Below are 19,848 nucleotides of genomic sequence, written 5' to 3' on the forward strand. Positions count from 1 at the left end.
ATGTTCCCTCAGGATGACACAACTCTGGGTTGGGTCCACGCATTTGAAGTACGCATACCATTATTCTAAAATACTAAAAATAAGGTGGAACAAACCTACCAACGTAAGGGATAAGCTTCAGCTCCCCTTTGTATGGTCCGTGAGAAAGCACTGCCTACCTCCCAGGAGAGAACCGAGAAGAAATGAAGGGAGTCAGCCAAGTCTCAGAGAATTATTGGGTCAGATAGAGCAGGAAGCCAGTCTTTTGGGTTTTCGCCCTTTTCCTATTATACTGCGGGGCATTTCTGTGGCTTGAGTCCGTGAGGCAGATGCTTGTGGCTGTTTCTACTATCTATACTCTGGCTCTCCAGTACTTGGTAATGAAATGATGCACACGGGTGAGCCACCCAGAAAGAAGAACAACACTAAATATACTTGCAGAAGGAATCTGGGTGAACCAGTAATTCTAGACTACACAGGTGTGAGTTCTAGGGCAAAGACATAATGACCTACTTTCCACAAAGATAAGTCAGGGTCATGCAGTTCTGCACATCACCACCAGAGGGGACCGCAGGGACAAAGCCATGAAACCACCAAGTTCTTAGTAACCTTGGGTTCTTGGAGAGGAACAGTCTTCCATTCCCTCATAGGAAACAGTTCCTTGACTGTCTCTCATTCTGTCTGCCTCAGTCTTGCTTTCCTGATTTGTAAAGGATATGGGGTTTTGTTTGGCTCTTGTAGAGATTTAATGGGCTGACAATATTTAGTGGGACTTAGAAAATAAGAAGAGAGGTGATTTTCTTCTTGTTATTCAATCTCTGAAATGCTTCCTTTCTCTGTTAATTTAGTAAACCCATGGCTGGTCTCTGGCAGAAGAGGGGGAATTCAATCTAAGAAACCCCCCTCCCCAAACCACAGCGAGTCTCTTCAGGGCCCACAGTTCTTTTCGAGAGCAGACCCTGCAGTGATTTGGGCAAAACTCTATGTGGGGGCTTCTCTGAAGGACCACCACACATGCAAAACATCAGGGAAGACCGACAGCCTTTACGAGAACTGCTGAGGGTTAGGAGCCAAAGGAGTAAACTGTGTGGCTTGGATCAGGTCTTCCGGTCTTTGGCCACCCCTAAATGTGGGTATCCCCCAGTTTTCCATTCTACACTTGGATTCTGGGGGGTATGAATTCATCTCAGCTGTTCTAGGGGGGCAAGCATGAAACTCTAAATTCTATCCCCAGGAACAGGGAAAGCCACATGTGGCACACAGCTGGGATCCCAGCGCCCAGAAACCAGTCACAGGAAGATTAAAAGTTTGTGGCCCAGCCTTAGCTACAAAATAACTTTAAGGCCAGCCTGGGCTACATGAGCCCTTATTTCAACATCAACTGCACAATAAGATAACCACTGGCCCAACCCTCTCCAACTTGAATATTTTCATGATTCACTCTGAAGTGCCCCCCCCCATGTCCACTGCTACACAATGAATGGCCAGGTCCAGATAAAAGCATGCATAAGTGAGGGAGCTTAGAGGATGAAGGATGCTGTCCTACATCTGCACTTAGAGGAGATGGAGACCACACCGGGCTAAAACGAACAGTTCAGTGTGAACAGCTAAGTCCCTGGGAGTCGGGGAACAAGGCACGGGAGAGCACTTAGGCAGGTCAGCAGAACACAAAGAGGTGTAGTATTTTCACAAGGCACGAGGGGGTGTTTCTTTGCCAGAGGGGTCCGTTTCTGCATGATCCTCTGCCCACCCTGTCTCCTGCCCTCTCCTCTGAAGAGGTTACCATCTGATCTTAAAAGTCCCCCGTATGTCATAAGTTTGAAAGCCTGGCTACAAATCCCGTGGTACCTTGGGGAAGAGGTGGGATCTCTAAGAGGTGGATCCAACTGGGACAAACTTAGGTTATTTGGGATGTGCCTTTGAAGGGAACCTTGGGACTCACTCCCTCCCGCTTCCTGGCCCCCTTGAGGTGAGTAGGTTTGTTCTGCGTACTCCCACTAGGATGTTCTGTCTCACCATAGGCCTGCAGGCTACAGAGCCAACCACCATTGGCTAAAAACCGTGTTACTATGAACCGGAATAAATTACCTCCTTTTTGCAGGCTGACTGTCCCATAAGTACTTCCCATCCCTGACCTTTCCACCTCTGATACTGAGATCCAGGCCTAGGCGGACAGTTGTAGGTATTTACCTGTTTTGGATGCGGCCTCTGCAGCAAAGTCAGCTGCGAACTTCTTGAGGACCTCTGCGCTGTCTTCCTTCACGAAGAGCCCGATGAAGTTGGAGGAGGTGTACAGCTCCAGAGGCAGTGGGGCTGAGAACTTACACTTCCATCGACTGACAGTAGTTTGCAGGGCTTCTCCCAGAGCTTCCACCTTGCTGTCCTCGCACTGGAGAGGGAGAACAGACAGGCTTCATTATAGTCTGGGGGGGGGGGAGAGAGAGAAGCCCGCAGCCCCTCAGCGCTCAGCCTGTCCCCAGAGTGCTGAGGCCAATGATGCAGTTACTTAACCAGCATCCATTCCTGTCCACGGGGTGGGGAAGAGCTTTGGGATCTCAATTATCCAGACACTGATTGTCTATCCAGTGGGCAAATGAAACTAAGGAATACATCATGACACCTCTTCCCACGCTCCTTGGTCTGTTGTGGTTCCTGGGAACCTTGCCATCTGATTGGTTAAGCAGAAAACGAAAACCCAGGGTTGGGGTCAAGGCGCTGGTTAAAGGAAACGGAATTTCACAGTAAATACAACACTGTGTAACAACAGCTAGGAGCTGTGCAGTGTGTTCTTGAGAACCGTGGAAAGGGTGGATTTTGGGGCTGGGTACGGGGTGCAGGGTTAGAGCCCTTCCTTAGTATGATAGAGACCCTGTGCTCAATCCGCATCCCCAAAGACAAGCAAGAAGATGAAGGTAGTAGGTGGTCAAGTTCGTAGCACAAACCATTAGGCAGCATATATGGGAATTGGCTCAGTCAACATTCTATAATGCTGACATACGGTCACACCAGATACCATAATCTGTCAGTTACGTAAGTGCTTGGGGCTGGGGAGAGAGATGGCTCAGAGGTTAAGAACACTTGTTGTCCTCCCGAGGACCCACATCTGGTTCCCAGCACCTACCTGATAGCTCACAACTGTCTATAACTCCAGTTCCAAGAAACTCAACACCCTTCTCTGGCCTCCGTGTGTACCAGGCATGAAAGTAGTGCAGAGACATATACCTACCTACAAACATAAAAATAACCCGGAGGGTGAAACAGAGGACGTAGCTGAGTTGGTAGGGTGCTTGCCTAGCACGCAGGAGGCGGAGGATTCCGTCTCCAACACCAGGTTAAACTGGGTGGGGAGAAATAAGTGAGACGTGTTGAGGTTGCATCTGCAAACTCAGCACTGATAAAGTGAAGGCGGGAAGATCGGTCGTTCAAGGTCATCCTCAGCCACAGCGAGTGAGTTCTGGGTTACCCTGGGATACTTGAAACCCTGCCTCATGCCCATGCCCTTGCCAAAAAGGCAGGCTAGGGAGATGACCAGTGTGAGGAAGTGTTTGGTTTGGGGGCATGAGGACCGGAGTTTAAATTCCAGGCACGGCACTCAGGAATTATATTGTGTTGAGTCCCTTGAAACTGGAGTTATAGACAGTTATGAACGTGGTGCTTGTAAGCCCAACCCAGGAGGGGTGAGGTAGTAGAACCCAAAAGCTCACTTAGCCAGTCAGCCTACTAGCTCCCAAAGAGTGAGGTTCCAGTTCAGCTAGAGGCCTTATTTCTAGGGGATGAGGTAGAGAGAGGAAGATACTTGAGATTCAAAAGAGGACCAGGGAAAAGAGGAGGAGTAGTTGGGAGGAGGGGGATGTGAGGACAGATAAAGAAGCAGGGCCACAGCCTCCGGCACTCTTTCAGCTGCTCCTCAGACAACTGCCGTCTTCACCAGCACCACTCCTGTGATCCTCCTCGGGAAAAAGACAGAATGAGGCTGGGGAGTGATGACATCATCCACCTACCCTCTTTGGAGGGTTGGGAGGAAGGATGAGCGTCTCTAAACCCTAAACGCTCCCCTGCAAGATCCTCGGATGACTAAGAGGAAGTGATAATCGATTTCATTTTCAGAGTGAGGTTGCTAGAGACAAGGTGTGAGGAACATGTCCTTTACCTGAGACACACACCAAGTGAGAATTATGTCCAGAAGTGGGGGGAAAAACAACCCAAAGCAAAATGTAGTTTTGAAAATTGTTTTCAAAGGCAGCTACCATCCTGCTTTGTGCGGGACTCAGGTGGGTAAGTCAACCCCATTACTGTGGGGAGCGGAAGTGGGAATGGATGAATGCTTCATAGCTTATATTATGGGGGATTGATTTAGCCTCTAAATAAGCTTTTTCATGGAGTGCAAGGGTGTGGATGAGAAACTGTGGCAGGAGAAGATTATCTCCCAGTCTCTAGAAAACTAGTACGACCTCATGGTGATGTTCATGTAGGAGGGGTAGCTCTTCCTGCCTGTAAGCCCCTTATCTTGATCCCCATTCTCTCTGTTCCTTCTCCTCCAGACCTTAGAGGTGGCCAGGCATGGTGGTCCGTGCTTGTAAAAACAGTACTTGGGAGGTTGGGGCAGGAGGATCAGGAATGCAAAGATCAGGAGTTTCAGGTCATTCTTGGTGATGTAGCAAGCTTTAAGCTAGCCTAAGCTACGAGTCTCTGTCTCAAAAATAAAAATAAAGGAATAGAGCTCACACCATACAAGCATGAGGAGGCGAGTTCAATGCCAGGAACCGCCTAAAAGAGCTGGTAGCATGGGAGTGTGACCCCAGGGTCACGGAGGGAAGACTGGAGACATCTCTGGGGTTCACTGCCCATTCAGCCGGCCTGGACTCCTTAGTGAGTTTCAGGCTAGACAATAAGGTGAATAGATGGCTTCTGTTACATTCGAGGTGGATGAGGTATTCATGTCTGCAAACACACACACATACACACACACAAACATTCTTATCCTAAGAGTGGAGTAAGTAGATAGTAAGCATGTATGAAGAAGCTACATCAATGGCTGACAGGCCAGATTTCCACCCACCAAGGGTTGGGTGCATCCTTCAAGTTGTAGAGGTGTATTATTGTCCGGATGCACTGAACCCAGATGTTCTAGGGCCTCAGCTGATGCCAAGAGAGTGAAAGTGGGTGAGGCCCTCACTGTAGACCACACTGACCTCTGGGAGGTCCACCCAGTGCTGAGAGCTCCTAATTATCTCCTTAGTCTTCTGGGAAAGCTCCTATGTTCAGCTCTGGTCCCCAGGAGCTGTCTGGGACATGGGGAGGGGGGTTAGGGTGGGAGAAACAAGGGTGCGATGTGGCTCACCATGAAGAACTGGCAAAGGGTGATGTGGGGGAAGATGTTGTGAGCCTTGTTCTTCCCGCAAATCTGCTTGGACTGCTGCCAGAAGTCAGAGAGCTTCTGGGCTAATGGACCCGTCGGGCGGAGGTAGAGGACATACTCCCGAGGCAGGGGGTCATCCAGGAAGGGATCACCAACGTGGGAGAACAACCTGTGGGAGATAAGAGAGACAAGAAAGACAATAAATGAGGAGGATGAGGGGAGGCAGGCCCATCCCCTCTCTGGGTTTCCCACCCCAGGACCACACGGGAGAAGGGCTTCCATGTGTGCTATAAAAAAAAAAAAAAAAAATCTACCCTTTGAAGCTTACACACCCAACCAACTCTCAGATGGAGAGGCTTCTGTTCTTATCCCACAACTCCAAAAAAAAAAAAAAAAAAAGGCAAAGCTGCTCTCCAGGAAGCATCCTTGATTTAACTCCAAATCTGTTCCCCACAGAGAAGTTTCCTTGCACACACCCAGTCCTTCATCTCAGTCTGCTCTGGAGTTCTTGAGCCTCCAAAGCAAAAGGAAGGTCTAGGAGGATGGCCTGTGGGTTTCTCCTTGGGAATGACATCCTGGTAAGTGAGTGGGACATTTTTCTAAATTGGCCAGCTCTGCACACATGCACAGTGCGTCCTGAGGTGACTGGCAGGCCTCAGATAGGGTGAACGGCTATCTGGGAGGATTTTGAAAGCTTTTAAACAGATCCAAGGAGATACACATCCCCTGGGGCCAGGGCAGAGGAGGCAGTCAGCTAGATAAATGGGCCTGTCACGTTTGTCTCTTCCCCTCCTGGAAGGGTGCATTAGAACAAGACTGCACACCCGCACTCCTCATAGACACTCAGAGTTAATTACATGCTATTTTCTCAATTTATTTATTTCATACCAACCAGTCACATGCTGCTTGAACGCTTCTTCCTCCTGTGGATGCCAGAGCTTTTTGTCTGCAAAAAGAAAGCAAATATCTATTGTTAGTATTTTTAGCCTTCCCCTCAGCTCTTCTCACGAGGGTGGAGTGGGCCGGGACAACATCAGAGTGTGCGTTCCCTGCACTGCTATGTGGCATAGGAAAGACGCTGGCAGCAGGGCCTCCCCGAGGGTCCCAGCGAGGCAGGTGGAAGTCAGGACTAGTCATCAATTTCCATGTAATTAGCACTGGATTTGCATGCAGCCTGACATCCCATCGTCTATTTTCAGTTGTTTCCACATTAGGGTTTTATTTTCACTTCCCCAAAAGTTGTCACATCTTTCTTTTTCTCCTCATTTTTTCACTCACTCATTTCCAATGACCTAGATACCCTACAGGATTCTTACTCACAGCCCTTAATGGAATGAATGAGGAGGGACATGAAAATGCGGTGCTAAATATCCACAAGGAGACTGGGATAAACTCACTTCCTCCTCCACTACCAGTTACAGAGAGACTGCTCAAAGCCCTCCTGTTGGTGGGCCAGTAGGTATAGGAGTCTCTCTGCAGTAAGACTTGCAAGCTAGCAAGGAGCACAGCCTGGTCTGCCAGAGCCACAGAGTTGTGAGTTCACATCTCGCTTTGGTGCTGACTTGTATCCACGAATTCCCGCATGTGCTTAAAAAAAAATCACCGCTCCCTATCACCTGTTTCACCCACACTATTCTGGGTGCAGGGAACGGTCCTCGTCCCTGTGGAATTCCGTCCAGTATGCAGGAAGATGGGAGCTGGATGCGAACTAGCTGATTACGCTGGGGACAAGAACTGTGGAGGGAACTGGGTATGGTGGCACGCATCTTTGATCCAGCACTGGAGGAAGCAGAGGTCAGCCTGGTCTACATAGAGAATTCTGGACCAGCCAGGGTTACAAGGTGAGGCCCTGACTCAATAGTAGTAGCAGTAGTAGTAATAGTAATAGTAATGGAGGGAATGCCTGAGAACCTTGACCATAGGCGGTGACTCACTGGCAAGGGCGTGATGGCCGTGTGGTGAAAGACACCAAGTGCCTCTACTCTGTCACAGAATGTAAAGATGGGCCATATTACATGGAGCCTTGTCCAGTGCTGAACACGTTATAGGTGGCCAGTAAGAGAGCATTTTCAAAGCAGGTCATCAATAAGTGATCACTTCTGTGACCTTTTCACTACACTGACTTGGGTCCTCAGTCACTCTAAGTATCCTTTTCCTTCTTGCTCATGGAACCTGGGTCCCTCTCCTCACCTCCCAACCCCCCACAGACCCTCCATGGATCACTCAGAGCCAAGAGTAAGTCTCTGGGTCAAACTGGCAAGGACCTCAGATATCATTTATGAGCCCAGTTTCCTCAGTCTCCCAAGGAAAACCCCAATGGAGAGATGTGAAGAAACCTGCTCAAAGCAGCCTGGCTGAGGTACCGCTTAGCCAAGGGGCTGTGGTTCTATCACCGCTGAGAGCTATGTCAGGCCTGACTTTTCTCCCAGCCTGGTTCCCCTGTGATCAGCTACCTGGAACAGCACTGTGAGATACGAACTTACTCACTGAGATGAAGTCCCAGAGAAAAGAGGCAGACCCCTGGGAAAGGAAGCTGGTCAAACCCAGCTAGAAGCAGGGAGCACTCTCATCCCCACTACCACACCTTTGAAAGCTGTCCCCGGGTTGAGACCCACACCTTCCATTTTTTGGTAGAGAAGCCACATATACAAAAAAACCCCACCAGTCAGGGGGAGTTGGAGGCTATTAAATGCCCCCAGAAGGACCCATTGTTTCCAAAACAACCAGAATGGGAACTCATTTTCAGCCCAGACAATGTGCTATTTATATAGAACACCCAATTTCCTTGTCTTGCACCCTTCCCCCAATGAAATACAGCTGACTGAAATTTAATTTATTTCTTTGGAGGAGCCTCGAGAATCCTCTGGAAATGGGAGATCTAATTAAGTTATGGTCTCCCTAACTTAAAAGATGCATTTTTTTTTTGGAGGAAGTTCAAGGGGGGGGGGGAACAACAGAGGGGGGACAATAAAAGGTTTGGGGGCGACAAGTCTGTGATAAAGGTTAAGGAAACCTAAACAGTTCTTTCTCGGAAGAACGCAAGCTGAGGGAGGAATAGCACACCTAATACACCCTGCCCAGTGAGGGTTAGCTGTGTTGGCAAGAGCACAAAGGGCCTGTGGGCCTCAAGAAAGATTCTGGAAGAAACAGGTTTTAAACATTGTTTTCAAACCTTTCTTTTTAGGTTTGTTTTATGTGTATGTCTGTCTGCATGTCTACATATGTACTGTGCTCATATGTCTGGTACCTGCAGAGGTCAGGGCACAGAACTGGAATTATAGATGGTCAGGTGCTTGGAACTGAACTCTGGTCCTCTGGGAGAGCAGCAGGTGCTTTTCCTGAGCTAACTCTCCACTCCCGTCTCCCTCCCCCCCAGGGGGGCAGTGGTGGTGGTGAGGCCAGAAGACCTGCAGGAGTTCGTTCTCTCCATTAGTAACGGATTGAACTCAGGTTGTCATGCTTTGTGGTGAGCATCCACTGGTTCTTAAATATACTTCTAAAGGTTTCTAGAAAGTAAATTCATACCTCTGAAACAGAGGAGTGAACTTGCCTAGGCAGGGAAAACCCCATTCCTGCGAGGGAGGCTGGGAGGCTCAAAGCAAGCCCGTTACAACTGGGATTGAGCCTGTTCCCAGAACTCTGCCCACAGAACAGGCTGCAGAAGACTCCCAGCTCTGTGCAGCTAAAGAGTGAGTTACCATAGAGCGCCGCCCCCACGGCCTACCCCTGGGGCCAACGCCAAGGGCTAGTGGGAGTGTGCTGAGAACAGCCAAACCCTGGCTCAGGCCAGGCATCTGCTCCCCTCAGAGCAACTCAGATGCTGGCAGGGGTTTCAGAGTTGGCCTCAGCAGACAGAGAAGCTCCCCTTCTGCTTGGACTGTGGGAGCCTGGGCCCCAACTTCAGGTTTTATTGGGGGCAGTTCCGCAGCCAAGTACTTGGCAGGGTGAGGTCTCACCTGGGACCAGTGAGTGGGACACTCTGTGAGTTCCCAACGTTCGGTCACATCAAACAGCCTGGTCTTAACTGACATCTAACATTTATTTGTAGTAAACTATGAAACAAAGCATCCTGTCTTCTGTCTACCGAGGAAGGAGGCCAGCACAGCTGACACAAAAGGGCTGACGGACAAGACAGACAAACCAAACAGGACTGTATGAATGTCCTACTCACTGGGAGGAACCAGTAGTATCATCAACCAACCACCTCCTCTGCTGAGAGTCCTCCCCTCTGCTGGGAGTCCTCCCCTCTGCCTGGAGTCCTCCCCTCTGCTGGAGATCTTCCCCTCTGCCTGGAGTCCTCCTCTTTGCTGGGGTCCTCCCCTCTGCTGAGATCCTCCCCTCTGCTTGAAGTCCTCCTCTCTGCTGGGGATCCTCCTCTCTGCTGGGGTCCTCCCCTCTGCCTGGAGTCCTCCCCTCTGCTGGGGATCTTCCCCTCTGCCTGAAGTCCTCCTCTTTGCTGGGGTCCTCCCCTCTGCCGAGATCCTCCCCTCTGCCTGGAGTTCTCCCCTCTGCTGGGGTCCTACCCTCTGCCTGGAGTCCTCCGCCTTGCAGGGCATCCTCCCCTCAGCTGGGAGTCCTCCTGTTGCTCCCAGCTCCCAGGATCTTCAGATCTTCAGATATGGAAGGATGGCCCCAAGGGTCACGCTTTAGAAGGTTCACAAAGAACCTTTCCTGCTGGTTTGCCTGAGACAGCATCCCTCCCTCTTCCTCCTTCCTTCCTTGCTTCAGTCCTTCTCTTTCTTCAAGTCCCTTCCTTCTTTCCTTCTCTTTGTTGTCCCCTCACCTCCTGCCTGCTTTTCTTAAAGAAACTGCACAGAATCAAATGGAAAGGAAAAGCCAAGCCAAAGGTGTGCAGTGCTGGTTCGTGATTGGCGGGCATCTTTCAGAGACCACGGTCTGATCCAGGTTTGTGTCATATCCAGATGCCACCAAAACCTCTTCCCTCAATTCCCTCTAAAAGGGTACTCTGAAACTATTTTCTTTGCTATTTCATAACCGTAGTTTTGCTACTGTTACGAATCATCACATTAAATAGGATATCTGATATGCGACCCACAGGTTGAGAACCACCGATAAGACGCCATGCTAAACTTGAAAAGAAGCCATGAGAACCTTTTAGGTTTCAGATCCGGGCAGAAACACAGCCTCCCACTACCCCACCCGCGCCCCAGCCCATCGTGTGTGTGCTCCAGCTGTTTATGTTCAAAAGACCTGTTTGTAAGGAAAAAAGAAGACACATGGAATCCTCCTAGAGGAGAAAACACCCTATAGAACCAAAATTAAATGAATTACATACATCTCTTCTTCATGACATCAAGACAACCTTACATTTTGGAAATAATTAATATAAACTCTAAAGATGCAAAAATTAAAAAAAATTAAATAAAAACCCTCAACCTGCAGGATAGCATTAATTTTTCACACCTAACACATTTAATTGAATTTTAAATGGCCTAATTAACCAGAGGACTCTGTTCGAAATTAGTTTAATAGTCTGTGCTGTTCTGGGGGTCGGGCAGACTTAGGTGGAGTCAGTTCTGTTTCTCAGAAGCAAAGTCTAGACACGGAAGGCATTTGTGCTGCAATGGACAATGGAGAGACAACTGCAAAACAATGCCTTTTTTTTTTTTTTTTTTTTTTTTTTTTTTTTTTGAGACAAGGTCTTTCTTAGCCCAGGCTGGCCTAAAATTAACTGTGTAGCCAAGGATGCCTTTGAACTTCTGATCCTTTTGCTTATTCCTCATAAGTGATGAGATTTCACAGTGTGCCACCATTCAGGTTTTATACGTGTATAGGTGTTTTGCTGAATGGATATAGGTGTGCCATGTGGATGCCTGGTGACCATAGAGGCCAGAAGAGGGACATCCCCGAGAACTGGAGTTACAGATGGGTTGTGAGTCATCATATGGCACTGGGAATCCATTTATGTGGTATCGGGATGGAATCCTGGGCTCTGCTCATATAAAGAAACAGAGCTACGGTCTTAGCCCAACAAAACTTTTTATTTTTCTTTTGTAAATGGCTTTTGGGTAGACACATCCTGAGGCTCTGAGGGGCTGTCTGCTGAGCTGAGCACCTCTGCATGACCAGGGCAGCTCAGAATTGTGCCTGAGGCTGGCAGCCAACTTGAAAACAGAGGACAAGAGGCGACCTTCCATGTAGCTCTCTCTCTGTGGTAGAAAATTAAGACTTTGGAGGTGGGAAGACATTGAATACCAGGCACTGAGTAGAATGTCTTCCATCCTGATGAACTACAGGCTGTCCTGTACCCGAGGCTGACCCTCTGCAAGGAACAGCACCCAAGATTTTCCTGTAAGGCCACAAGCCAATGTAAAAATACACCTAAAGGGCTGCATTCCTAGACTGCCCAGAGTGTATCTGAAACTGAGACTAGCACCAACCTCGTACATACATACTATACTTGCCCTTCCTCCCTCTTCTGGTAAAGTGGGGCAAATATTCAGCTGGTAGGGTACTTGCCTAGCATGTATGAAGTCCTGGCTCCCAACCCTAAAACTGCATAAAACCAGTGCAGTGGTACATGCCTGTAATCCTAACATTGGCAGGGTAAAGGAGTTTAAAGCCATCCTTGGCTATGTAGAATGTTCAAGACCAGGTTTGACTACCTGAGACCCTACCTCAAAACACAAAACAAAAGCCAAGCCAGGCACAGTGGCACATGCCTTTGGAGCGACAGAGGCAGTCAGATCTCTGAGTTTGAGGTCAGCCTGCTCTACACAGTAAGTTTTAGGCTAGCCAGAACTAGACAGTGAGAGATTGGCCTTCAAATTTAAACAGCAAAATGGTAACTAATAAACAACCAAACTAGGAAAGAAAGCAACAACAATAAAACCCAAAACAACTACTACTACAAATCCAGTATATATAGTTGTAGTACTCACAACTATAACCTGAGCACTTGTGGGGCTAAAACAGAAGGATCAGAAGTTCATGGTCAGTTCCCTGGCCAGTCAGCTTCTGCTACTCACTGAGTTCCAGGCCAAGCAGAGGCACTGTCTCAAAAACCAAGGTAGATGGCTCCTAAGGAATGACAATCTGACCCTGACCTCTCCCCTTCACAGGTATGTGCACCTATATGTATGTGCACACCCACAAACACACACACTTAGAGATGTCCAGACCTATATATTAACACCACAATCCTCACCCAAGGGCAGCCTGGTAGACAGAGCCATGTCTTAAGGTGGGGAGGGTTACGTGTGACCTGTACCTCAGAGACAGGGTCCACTGGTAGAAACTGTAGCTGTTCAGTTGACTGCAAAGGAATGATCTAGATTAGGCACTAGTTGCCAAAGTGGTCAGTTAATTAACAAGCACTTTTAGCCTGCTAAACTTCCTCTTCTAAGATAAAACTTATCCTGTGAACAAAATGGCCATTCTTCCAAAAATACAGGTTGAAGCATCCCTTATTGCAAAATGTCGAAGAATTTCAGTGGCCTTGGGGACCAACATGGCTGAGTTACTGCTCTGTTCATGGGCCATGCTTTGCTAGGAGCAGCCCCGCCCAGCTGAGCACCTCCCTGTCATTAATCATTGAAACTAGAGGCCAGAGTTGGTTTACCCAAAACTTCCCCAATCTCTGGCCTTTTCTGTATGCAAAACAGTAGATAGGCCACTATCGCTTGTCTGTCATTTCCTCAGGAAGATAAATCGAGGGTAAAGGCTGCATTAAGATAGTCTTTCTGAACTCTACCCTATCACCTTCTCCAGCCCATTGGGTTACAAAATACTTCCCCCATCCCCCACCCCCTTTGAGAGACAGGGTCTTACTATGTTGCTTTGGCTGACCTGGAATTCATTGTGTAGACCAGACTGGCCTCAAGTTCACAGATCTTCCTGCCTCTGCTTCTGGAGTGTTGGGATTAAAGATCCTATTAACAAATTGACCACACCCAATCAAAACATTTGGAATTCAAAGTGTTCCAAACCTCCACACTTTGATATGGCAAAGCTTGAGAAAGTGGGGTTAGACATTGTGCTGCGCCCCTTTAATTCCAGCACTTGGGAGGCAGAGGCAGAGGCAGGCAGATCTCTTTGAGTTCAGGGCCAGCCTGGTCTACAAAACAAGTTCCAGGACAGCCAGGTCTACACACAGAATCACCTTTAGGGTGAGGGTGGGGAGAAAGTTCAGATTTTAAAGTATCTTTGGTTTTCAGTTTTACAGATTAAGGCATGCGATCTATGCCTGCTGAGGTCTGGAATTCCAGATTCTAGCCGAGTAGCCTCCAGCCAACTTTCCAGTTCTGTCTCCCACATAAAGGACTTGCCTGAGCTGGTACCTTTGAGTCAAGGCAGGAGCCCCACTCACTGGTACAGGTGACCTGATGCCCAGCCTGAGGCAGGGTCTTGGCTGGTAAATTACTAGTTCTGTTCTCTTTGTAGACCCATGGAGAAGTGGGCAAGGAGCCTCTTGTTTGGCCAATCTTGTTTAGACCCACTCTAGATTCCAGCAGTGTCTTCCAAGCTCCGTGGACACGGGGAACTTGAGTCCCTTTCTCTGGGCTAAAGCTGGACATTCATATTAGTTTATCATCCTTCCTACCTGTGAACACAATCCACTGTCTTCTCTGTAGGAGCAATGGACATGAAAAAGGCATTTATGGGGCTGGAGAGAAGGCTCAGCAATTCATAGCACGTGTCTTGTAGAAGAACCCACATGGTGGCTCACAGCCATGCGGATCCAGCACCTTCTTCTGGCCTCCATGAGTGGCAGGCACACTCATGTGCACAGACATCATGCAGGCAAACACACATGTAAAGTAAGTAAACCTTAAAAACGGCTTTTATGACCCAAAATATAAAGCAAAACAACAAAACCCCTGATTCTCAACAACGGAGAAGTATCCTGAAGCTGTTCTCCCTGCCCCTTTGCTATCTCTGTATCTCTCCTCCCCTCCCTCCCTCTTTCTCTTCCCTCTGTGTTCCACTCACCCTCATGAGAATCAGCTGCTTTTGCTTCATATTCATATCTTTTGGATTTTACCATTTTTATCATTTTTATTTGATATGCTCTTTATTTACATGTCAGATGTTATCCCCTTTCCTCTTACCCATCCCTCCTTCCCCCTCCCATTGCTTTCATGCAGGTGCTCTCTCTCCCAACCACCCTCTCCACCTCAGTGCCCTGGCATTCCCCTCCACTGGGAAAATGAGCCTTTGCTGGACCAAAAGCCTCTCCTTCCATTGATGCCAGACAATGCCATCCTCTGCTGCATATGCACCTGGAACCATGGGTCTTTCCATGTGTACTCATTGGTTGGTGTTTTAGTCTTAATAAAGGCCCAATTACACCACAAACCACGATTAGCACATTCCCCCTCCCCCCAGCCCCCTTTTTTCTCCTTAGAATGGATCCAAAGCTGGGCAGAACATTGTGGGGAAGGGAAGACTGATGGAAAACACAGAGCCAAGATGCTCTGCAGGCCAGACTCTGGATGCTTCAGAATAACCAGCTTATGTAACCCCCGACCTCACAGGCTCACAGTCTCATCATCACCGTCCCTTGACTGCGACACCTGTCTTCCTCCCAGTAAGAACATACAATAAGAACGATAAGGATTCAGTCTCTTCTTCAGTCGGCAGGCAGAGTCCTGCCAGTGGGAGGCACTGTCTGATGACCAGCTAAGAACCTCACACACCAAGAATGGACAGCAGTGGGGGTTAGCCAAGCCACCGGCGCCGACTTATTTCTGCTGCTAAGGAAAGTGTCACCAACCACCAACACTAATGTCCAAGTTTGGTGTTCAATTTTAATGTTTGCAAAAGGTGGAGGAGGGGCAATCAACAAGTCCACAGGAAAGCCGAGCAAGAAAGACATGATGTCTTTAAGGTATTCTGAGGTTCCCCCAAGTGACTTCAGGGAGCTTGACGTTAGCTGACTGACTTGACTTTTGAGGGAATCCCGTCAGATGTTAGGAGGGCATTTCATTGTTGCCCAGTGGCTTCTATGCTTTACCTTGGGTCCAACCCCGTGAGCTCAATGTCCTCAAACTGGTCCTACCCTTCTTCTGCACCTGGTCTCTCTTTCCCACATAATCAAAAACATTCCGCTCCATCCTGCTCACACAAGGGAGTCCAGACCTGCTAAGAATGGAGGTAGCTCCACTAAACAAGCTCACCCCCATATCCCTGTGGTGTTTTCCCCAGGAGACTTTGAGAGAGGCCTGCCAATAAGCATCAGTTGTAATGGGCAGATCCACTTCCGTGGGAGGAAATGCACCTAATGGAGAAAGATATATTGATCCTGACGGCCTGGGTCAGAGTCTGGCTCCCAGTGGAGAACCCTTTCAGTCAGCCCAGGTTAATGGCCTGGCTGTATCCAATAATCAATTCAATGACAAGGCCAGTCAATGGGGAAGAAAATGCACTGAACTTTTTCATAAGCCTCATCAGAAGGGGAAAAAGAAAAGGATGAGCTATTTGGGGAATTAGGTGTGTGGGCCCTCCCCATGAGAATACCAATTAGGTAAATCCATCTCTGTCCCTCAGCGATGATTAGCAGGGGGGGGGGGAAAGCTTTTAAGGTTTCCATTGTGTTTATGCGGCAGGGCCCAGCAGCCCAGTTGGGAGGCCTTGTTTTGTTCTCGCTAAAAAGAGCCAGGGGCTGTGTGGCCTTTGCTACAGGGAGGCAGAAGCTTGTGATTGGGAAACCAGCCATTAGCCCATGGGTGGCGCCTTCACAAACACTCTTCCCCACACTTCTAGGTGTCTCCAGCAATGACTTTCCTCCCTACACGCTGGGGGTGGGGTTGCACAGAGGCACAAGTGTGCTTGCTTGCTGTGTGAAAAGGCTTGTTTCTGGGATGGTAGGCAAGTTATCCCCCCCCCCCCCCGCAAGACTCAGTTTCTGAATTTCTTAAGTGGGGGTGACTATACCCACGGCTTCAGGAAGGTTCACGGCTAAGATCAGGTAACGCATTTGAAGAGCTTAGCATGGTGTCTTGCATATATTAGACACTGAACAAAAATAACATCTGCATGCCTGCCTGCGCATATTAGCCCATCAATCTGCACCGTTTCCCAAGGAGAAATGGAAGCTCCGTGCTAATAGAAGCATTTCAAGGTTGGATGCTTGCTGACCCAGATTCCTTCTCTGCTAAAACCATCTATAACTTCCGAGAAGGTCTTGAGAGTGTTTCAGATTTGGCAAGAGAGAAAAGCTTTCTAGATGAGACAAGAGAAGGGGTCACGGAGGAAACCAGGTGGTGCTGGGGGAATGTGACAGAAACTCTCCTGAGAGGAGGGTGGTTGGCCCGGGGCTGTAGGCAGCAGTAGTGTTGAGATTCAGTCAGCAGGAAAACGAGGAGTTATTGAGAGGCTGTGAAGGGGGGGGGATGTGGGGGTGTGTGGGGTGAGGGTGTGGGGGAGGTGGGGGTTGGGGTGTGTGGGGGTGGGGGGATGGGGAGGGATAATGGGACAACCATGTGGTCTACCACCTCAATCATCCAGGCTGGTATTACAGGTGGAGAGACATGGATGGGACTGGGGAGATGTTCAGTGGGTAAAGTGCTTGCCGCACAAACACGGGGATTTAGAGTTTGGATCCCCAGTACCCATGTAAAAGGCAGACAGCGTGACAAATGTCTTCTTTCCTAGCACAGGGAGGCAGAGACAGGATGATTACTCGGACTCACTAGTCTAGCTGACCCATAAACTGTAGGTTCAGTAAGAGACCACAGATCAAAAAATAAGGAGACACTGGGCAGAGGAAGATCCCTGGTGTTGACCTGTAGCTTCTATGCGTGCAGTCATGCACGGGTGCATGCACACTCGCATGCATACATGCACACACACGTCAGATCTCAAGTCATTATAGCTCTCCTCAGGGAGTCCTTACTACTCTGCAGAGTGGTCTCACCACTGCTCACTGGAGTATCTTCCTAGAAAGATGATATGGGTTTCCAAAGTTCAGTCCATTGCCCAAGCTAAACAAGTATTATCCCCTGGGAATCTGAAGCTCAGAAGCTACCACAGTCTTGCACCAAGGAAGACAAGGCATCACAACCCAGAAATAAGATAACAGATATTAACATTCAGCCCAGTCCCCTTGATAAATAAGGCCATGGTTCTACTTTACGACTCTGTTCTGTATAGTAATCGACTGTTTCTACAGGTCTTCCCAAACTTTTCTGTGGAAAGGTTTCGGAGTAGAAGATGTGTTTAATTCTTTAATTAGTCACACTTAAGGTGTCCATCTTTGAAGTCTCCTCAGTCAAGGGGATTCTATTGGAGGTACTGTTGAACATCATGGAGACTAGGCTGTCCTAGAGGAACGGTGTCTGCTCTGAGAGTCACACTAACCCTACAGAGGACAGCCAAACTGATCTGGGAAAACAAAGGTCCACAGAATAATAAAGGCTGTGTCCCTCCAGGGTGCTGGGGGTGGTGAATGAAGAGTCACACAGGGTTTCCAGAAGTCACTCAGGGCAGCAGCTCTGGGAAGTGGCTCTAAGGAAAGGTGCAGAGAACACCTCAGACTGAGAAAGGGATGGAGCCAAGGGACATGTCACCCCCTGCTGGGGAGGGGTCAAAGCTATGCTAGAGACATTTTCATAATCATTTCTGTGGATTCTCTTAAAAGCCCTACAGTTCCAGAGCAGCCGGCCATTACAATTTCACTGAAGTGCAGAGGAAAGCAAGAGAGGTAAACAAACGTGACCAGAGGCGCTCATTTGCTCAAGGGAGGACGGATAAGAGCCCACTCCTTGTGTGAGGTCTGTGATATGACTAGAGACCAGCGTTCAAGTGGGAGACAGTTGCGGCAGCTGAGATTTTGAGCAGGAAGAAGAAGCAGCCCCCGTCCCATCCCACGGCACCAAAGGAGGGAAAGACAGACTCTGGTGGAACAGAGTCATTTCGGGTTGCAGATGACAACAGACACTGATTTCTCTTCTCCTCCCATCCCCACCTCCACATTCTAGAACCACTAGAATCAGCTAAAAATACTTGAGCGAAGATGGGGCTAGTCCTCCTGAAATGCTTTTATCCCAGAGCTGCAGAAGAGGCTGTGTGACTCACAGCTGCACCGGTCAGAGGAGCAGAGACAAGACAGAGGTCTTGTCTGTCTTCCCATGATGCCTATGGATTAGTCACCTACAGCTAAGCTATGGTATAAGTATATAGCACTCATAAGGTGCTATATAGATTACTTCCCATGTAAACAGTCTCATTAAACCCCTCCCCTAACCTCTGGAGCTGGTACAGTATTTCTTCACTAAACTGGTAGGAAAAGTGGGTCTGAGGACATAGTATTAACTTAGCTGAAGAGAGGAGGTGTCATTGAAGGGTCCTCCTAGAATCAGGGCAGGTGATGGAGGTCAATACCACCAACATGACAATCTAAAGTGAATTATGACCTAAACTGAACTTCTTTCTGTCACTGGGCTGCTCTTCATTCATTCATTCATTCATTCATTCATTCATTCATTCATTCATTCAAATATCCCCTGCAGGTACTCAGGCAAACTCTGTTTCCCAGCTGTTGTGTTAAGGACTATGAGTAAGCAGGCTGGAAGCATGGCTCCTGTACCACTTCAACAAACAGGTATAAGAAAAGGGAGGGCCTAGCATTAATGAAGTCTCTACTCCACAGTGCACAGACATTGCTTTGTGCAGATCTTCATTTTTTCTCTTCTTGTTTAAGGATGTGTTTTACTTATTCTTTGACGGTTTCATGCATATCTTGATCACAGTCAACCCAAATCGTTTCTCTCATTGTCCCCTCCTTTTTTCTATTTTCTTCTTCCTTTTATCCGCTCCTCCTCTTCCTTCTCCTTTTTAAAAAGAACCCACTGAATAGCCTGGCGGTGGCGACTCATGCCTTTAATCCCAGCACTTGGGAGACAGAGGCAGACAAATTTCTGAGTTTGAGGCCAGCCTGGTCTACAGAGTGAGTTCCAGGATAGCCATGGCTACACAGAGAAACCTGTCTCAATATATATATGGGCATGCATGTAGAGTCATTCGTACAGGTGTGGTGGTTTGTATATGTTTGGCCTCAGAAGTGGCACTATTAGGAGTGGGGCCTTGTAGGTGTAGGCATGGCCTTGTTGGAGGAAGTGTGTCACTGTGTGGGTGGGCTTTGAGATCTTCCTCCTAGCTTCCTGGAAGTTAGTCTTTTGGTTCCCTTCAGAATAAGATGTAGAACTCTCAGCTTCTTCTCTTGCACCATGCCTGCTTGCCATGTTCCCGCCTTGATGATAATGAACTGAACCTCTGAACCTGTAAGCCAGCCCCAGTGAAATGTCTTTTCTAAGAGTTGTCTTGGTCACGGTGTCTCCTTCACAGCAATGGAAACCCTAACTAAGACAATAGCAGGTTAGCCAGCAGCTATAACCCTTCCCTAGAATAACGACTGCCCTTCTTCCCCCAGCAGCTGGGAATAACATCACTTCCATCATCTCATCTAATTCATAAGCCATTTTTGATGGGGTGGACATCACCACCCACATACACATGCTAGAAACTGCAGTTTAAAAAGATACAGAGGG

At 48.4% G+C, this 19,848-nt stretch overlaps 1 protein-coding gene across 2 annotated transcripts in view; it reads right to left on the reverse strand.

Annotated features, from left to right (window-relative positions):
* UBASH3B (ubiquitin associated and SH3 domain containing B) overlaps positions 1–19,848 on the reverse strand; it is a gene marked incomplete at its 5' end in the record, with an annotated part of 132,363 nt that overhangs the window by 28,370 nt on the left and 84,145 nt on the right. The window contains 3 exons of one of the 2 annotated variants that reach the window (XM_080929930.1): positions 2,170–2,368; positions 5,321–5,507; positions 6,231–6,284. In XM_080929930.1, coding sequence (XP_080786056.1) covers positions 2,170–2,368; positions 5,321–5,507; positions 6,231–6,284 — 440 coding nt within the window. Of the gene's footprint in view, positions 1–2,169; positions 2,369–5,320; positions 5,508–6,226; positions 6,285–19,848 lie in introns of both variants that reach the window. The other variant, XM_080929929.1, reaches the window with a different exon arrangement.

This window comes from Micromys minutus (genome assembly GCF_963924665.1).
Source record: "Micromys minutus genome assembly, chromosome: 16".
NCBI classification, from domain to species: Eukaryota; Metazoa; Chordata; class Mammalia; order Rodentia; family Muridae; genus Micromys; species Micromys minutus.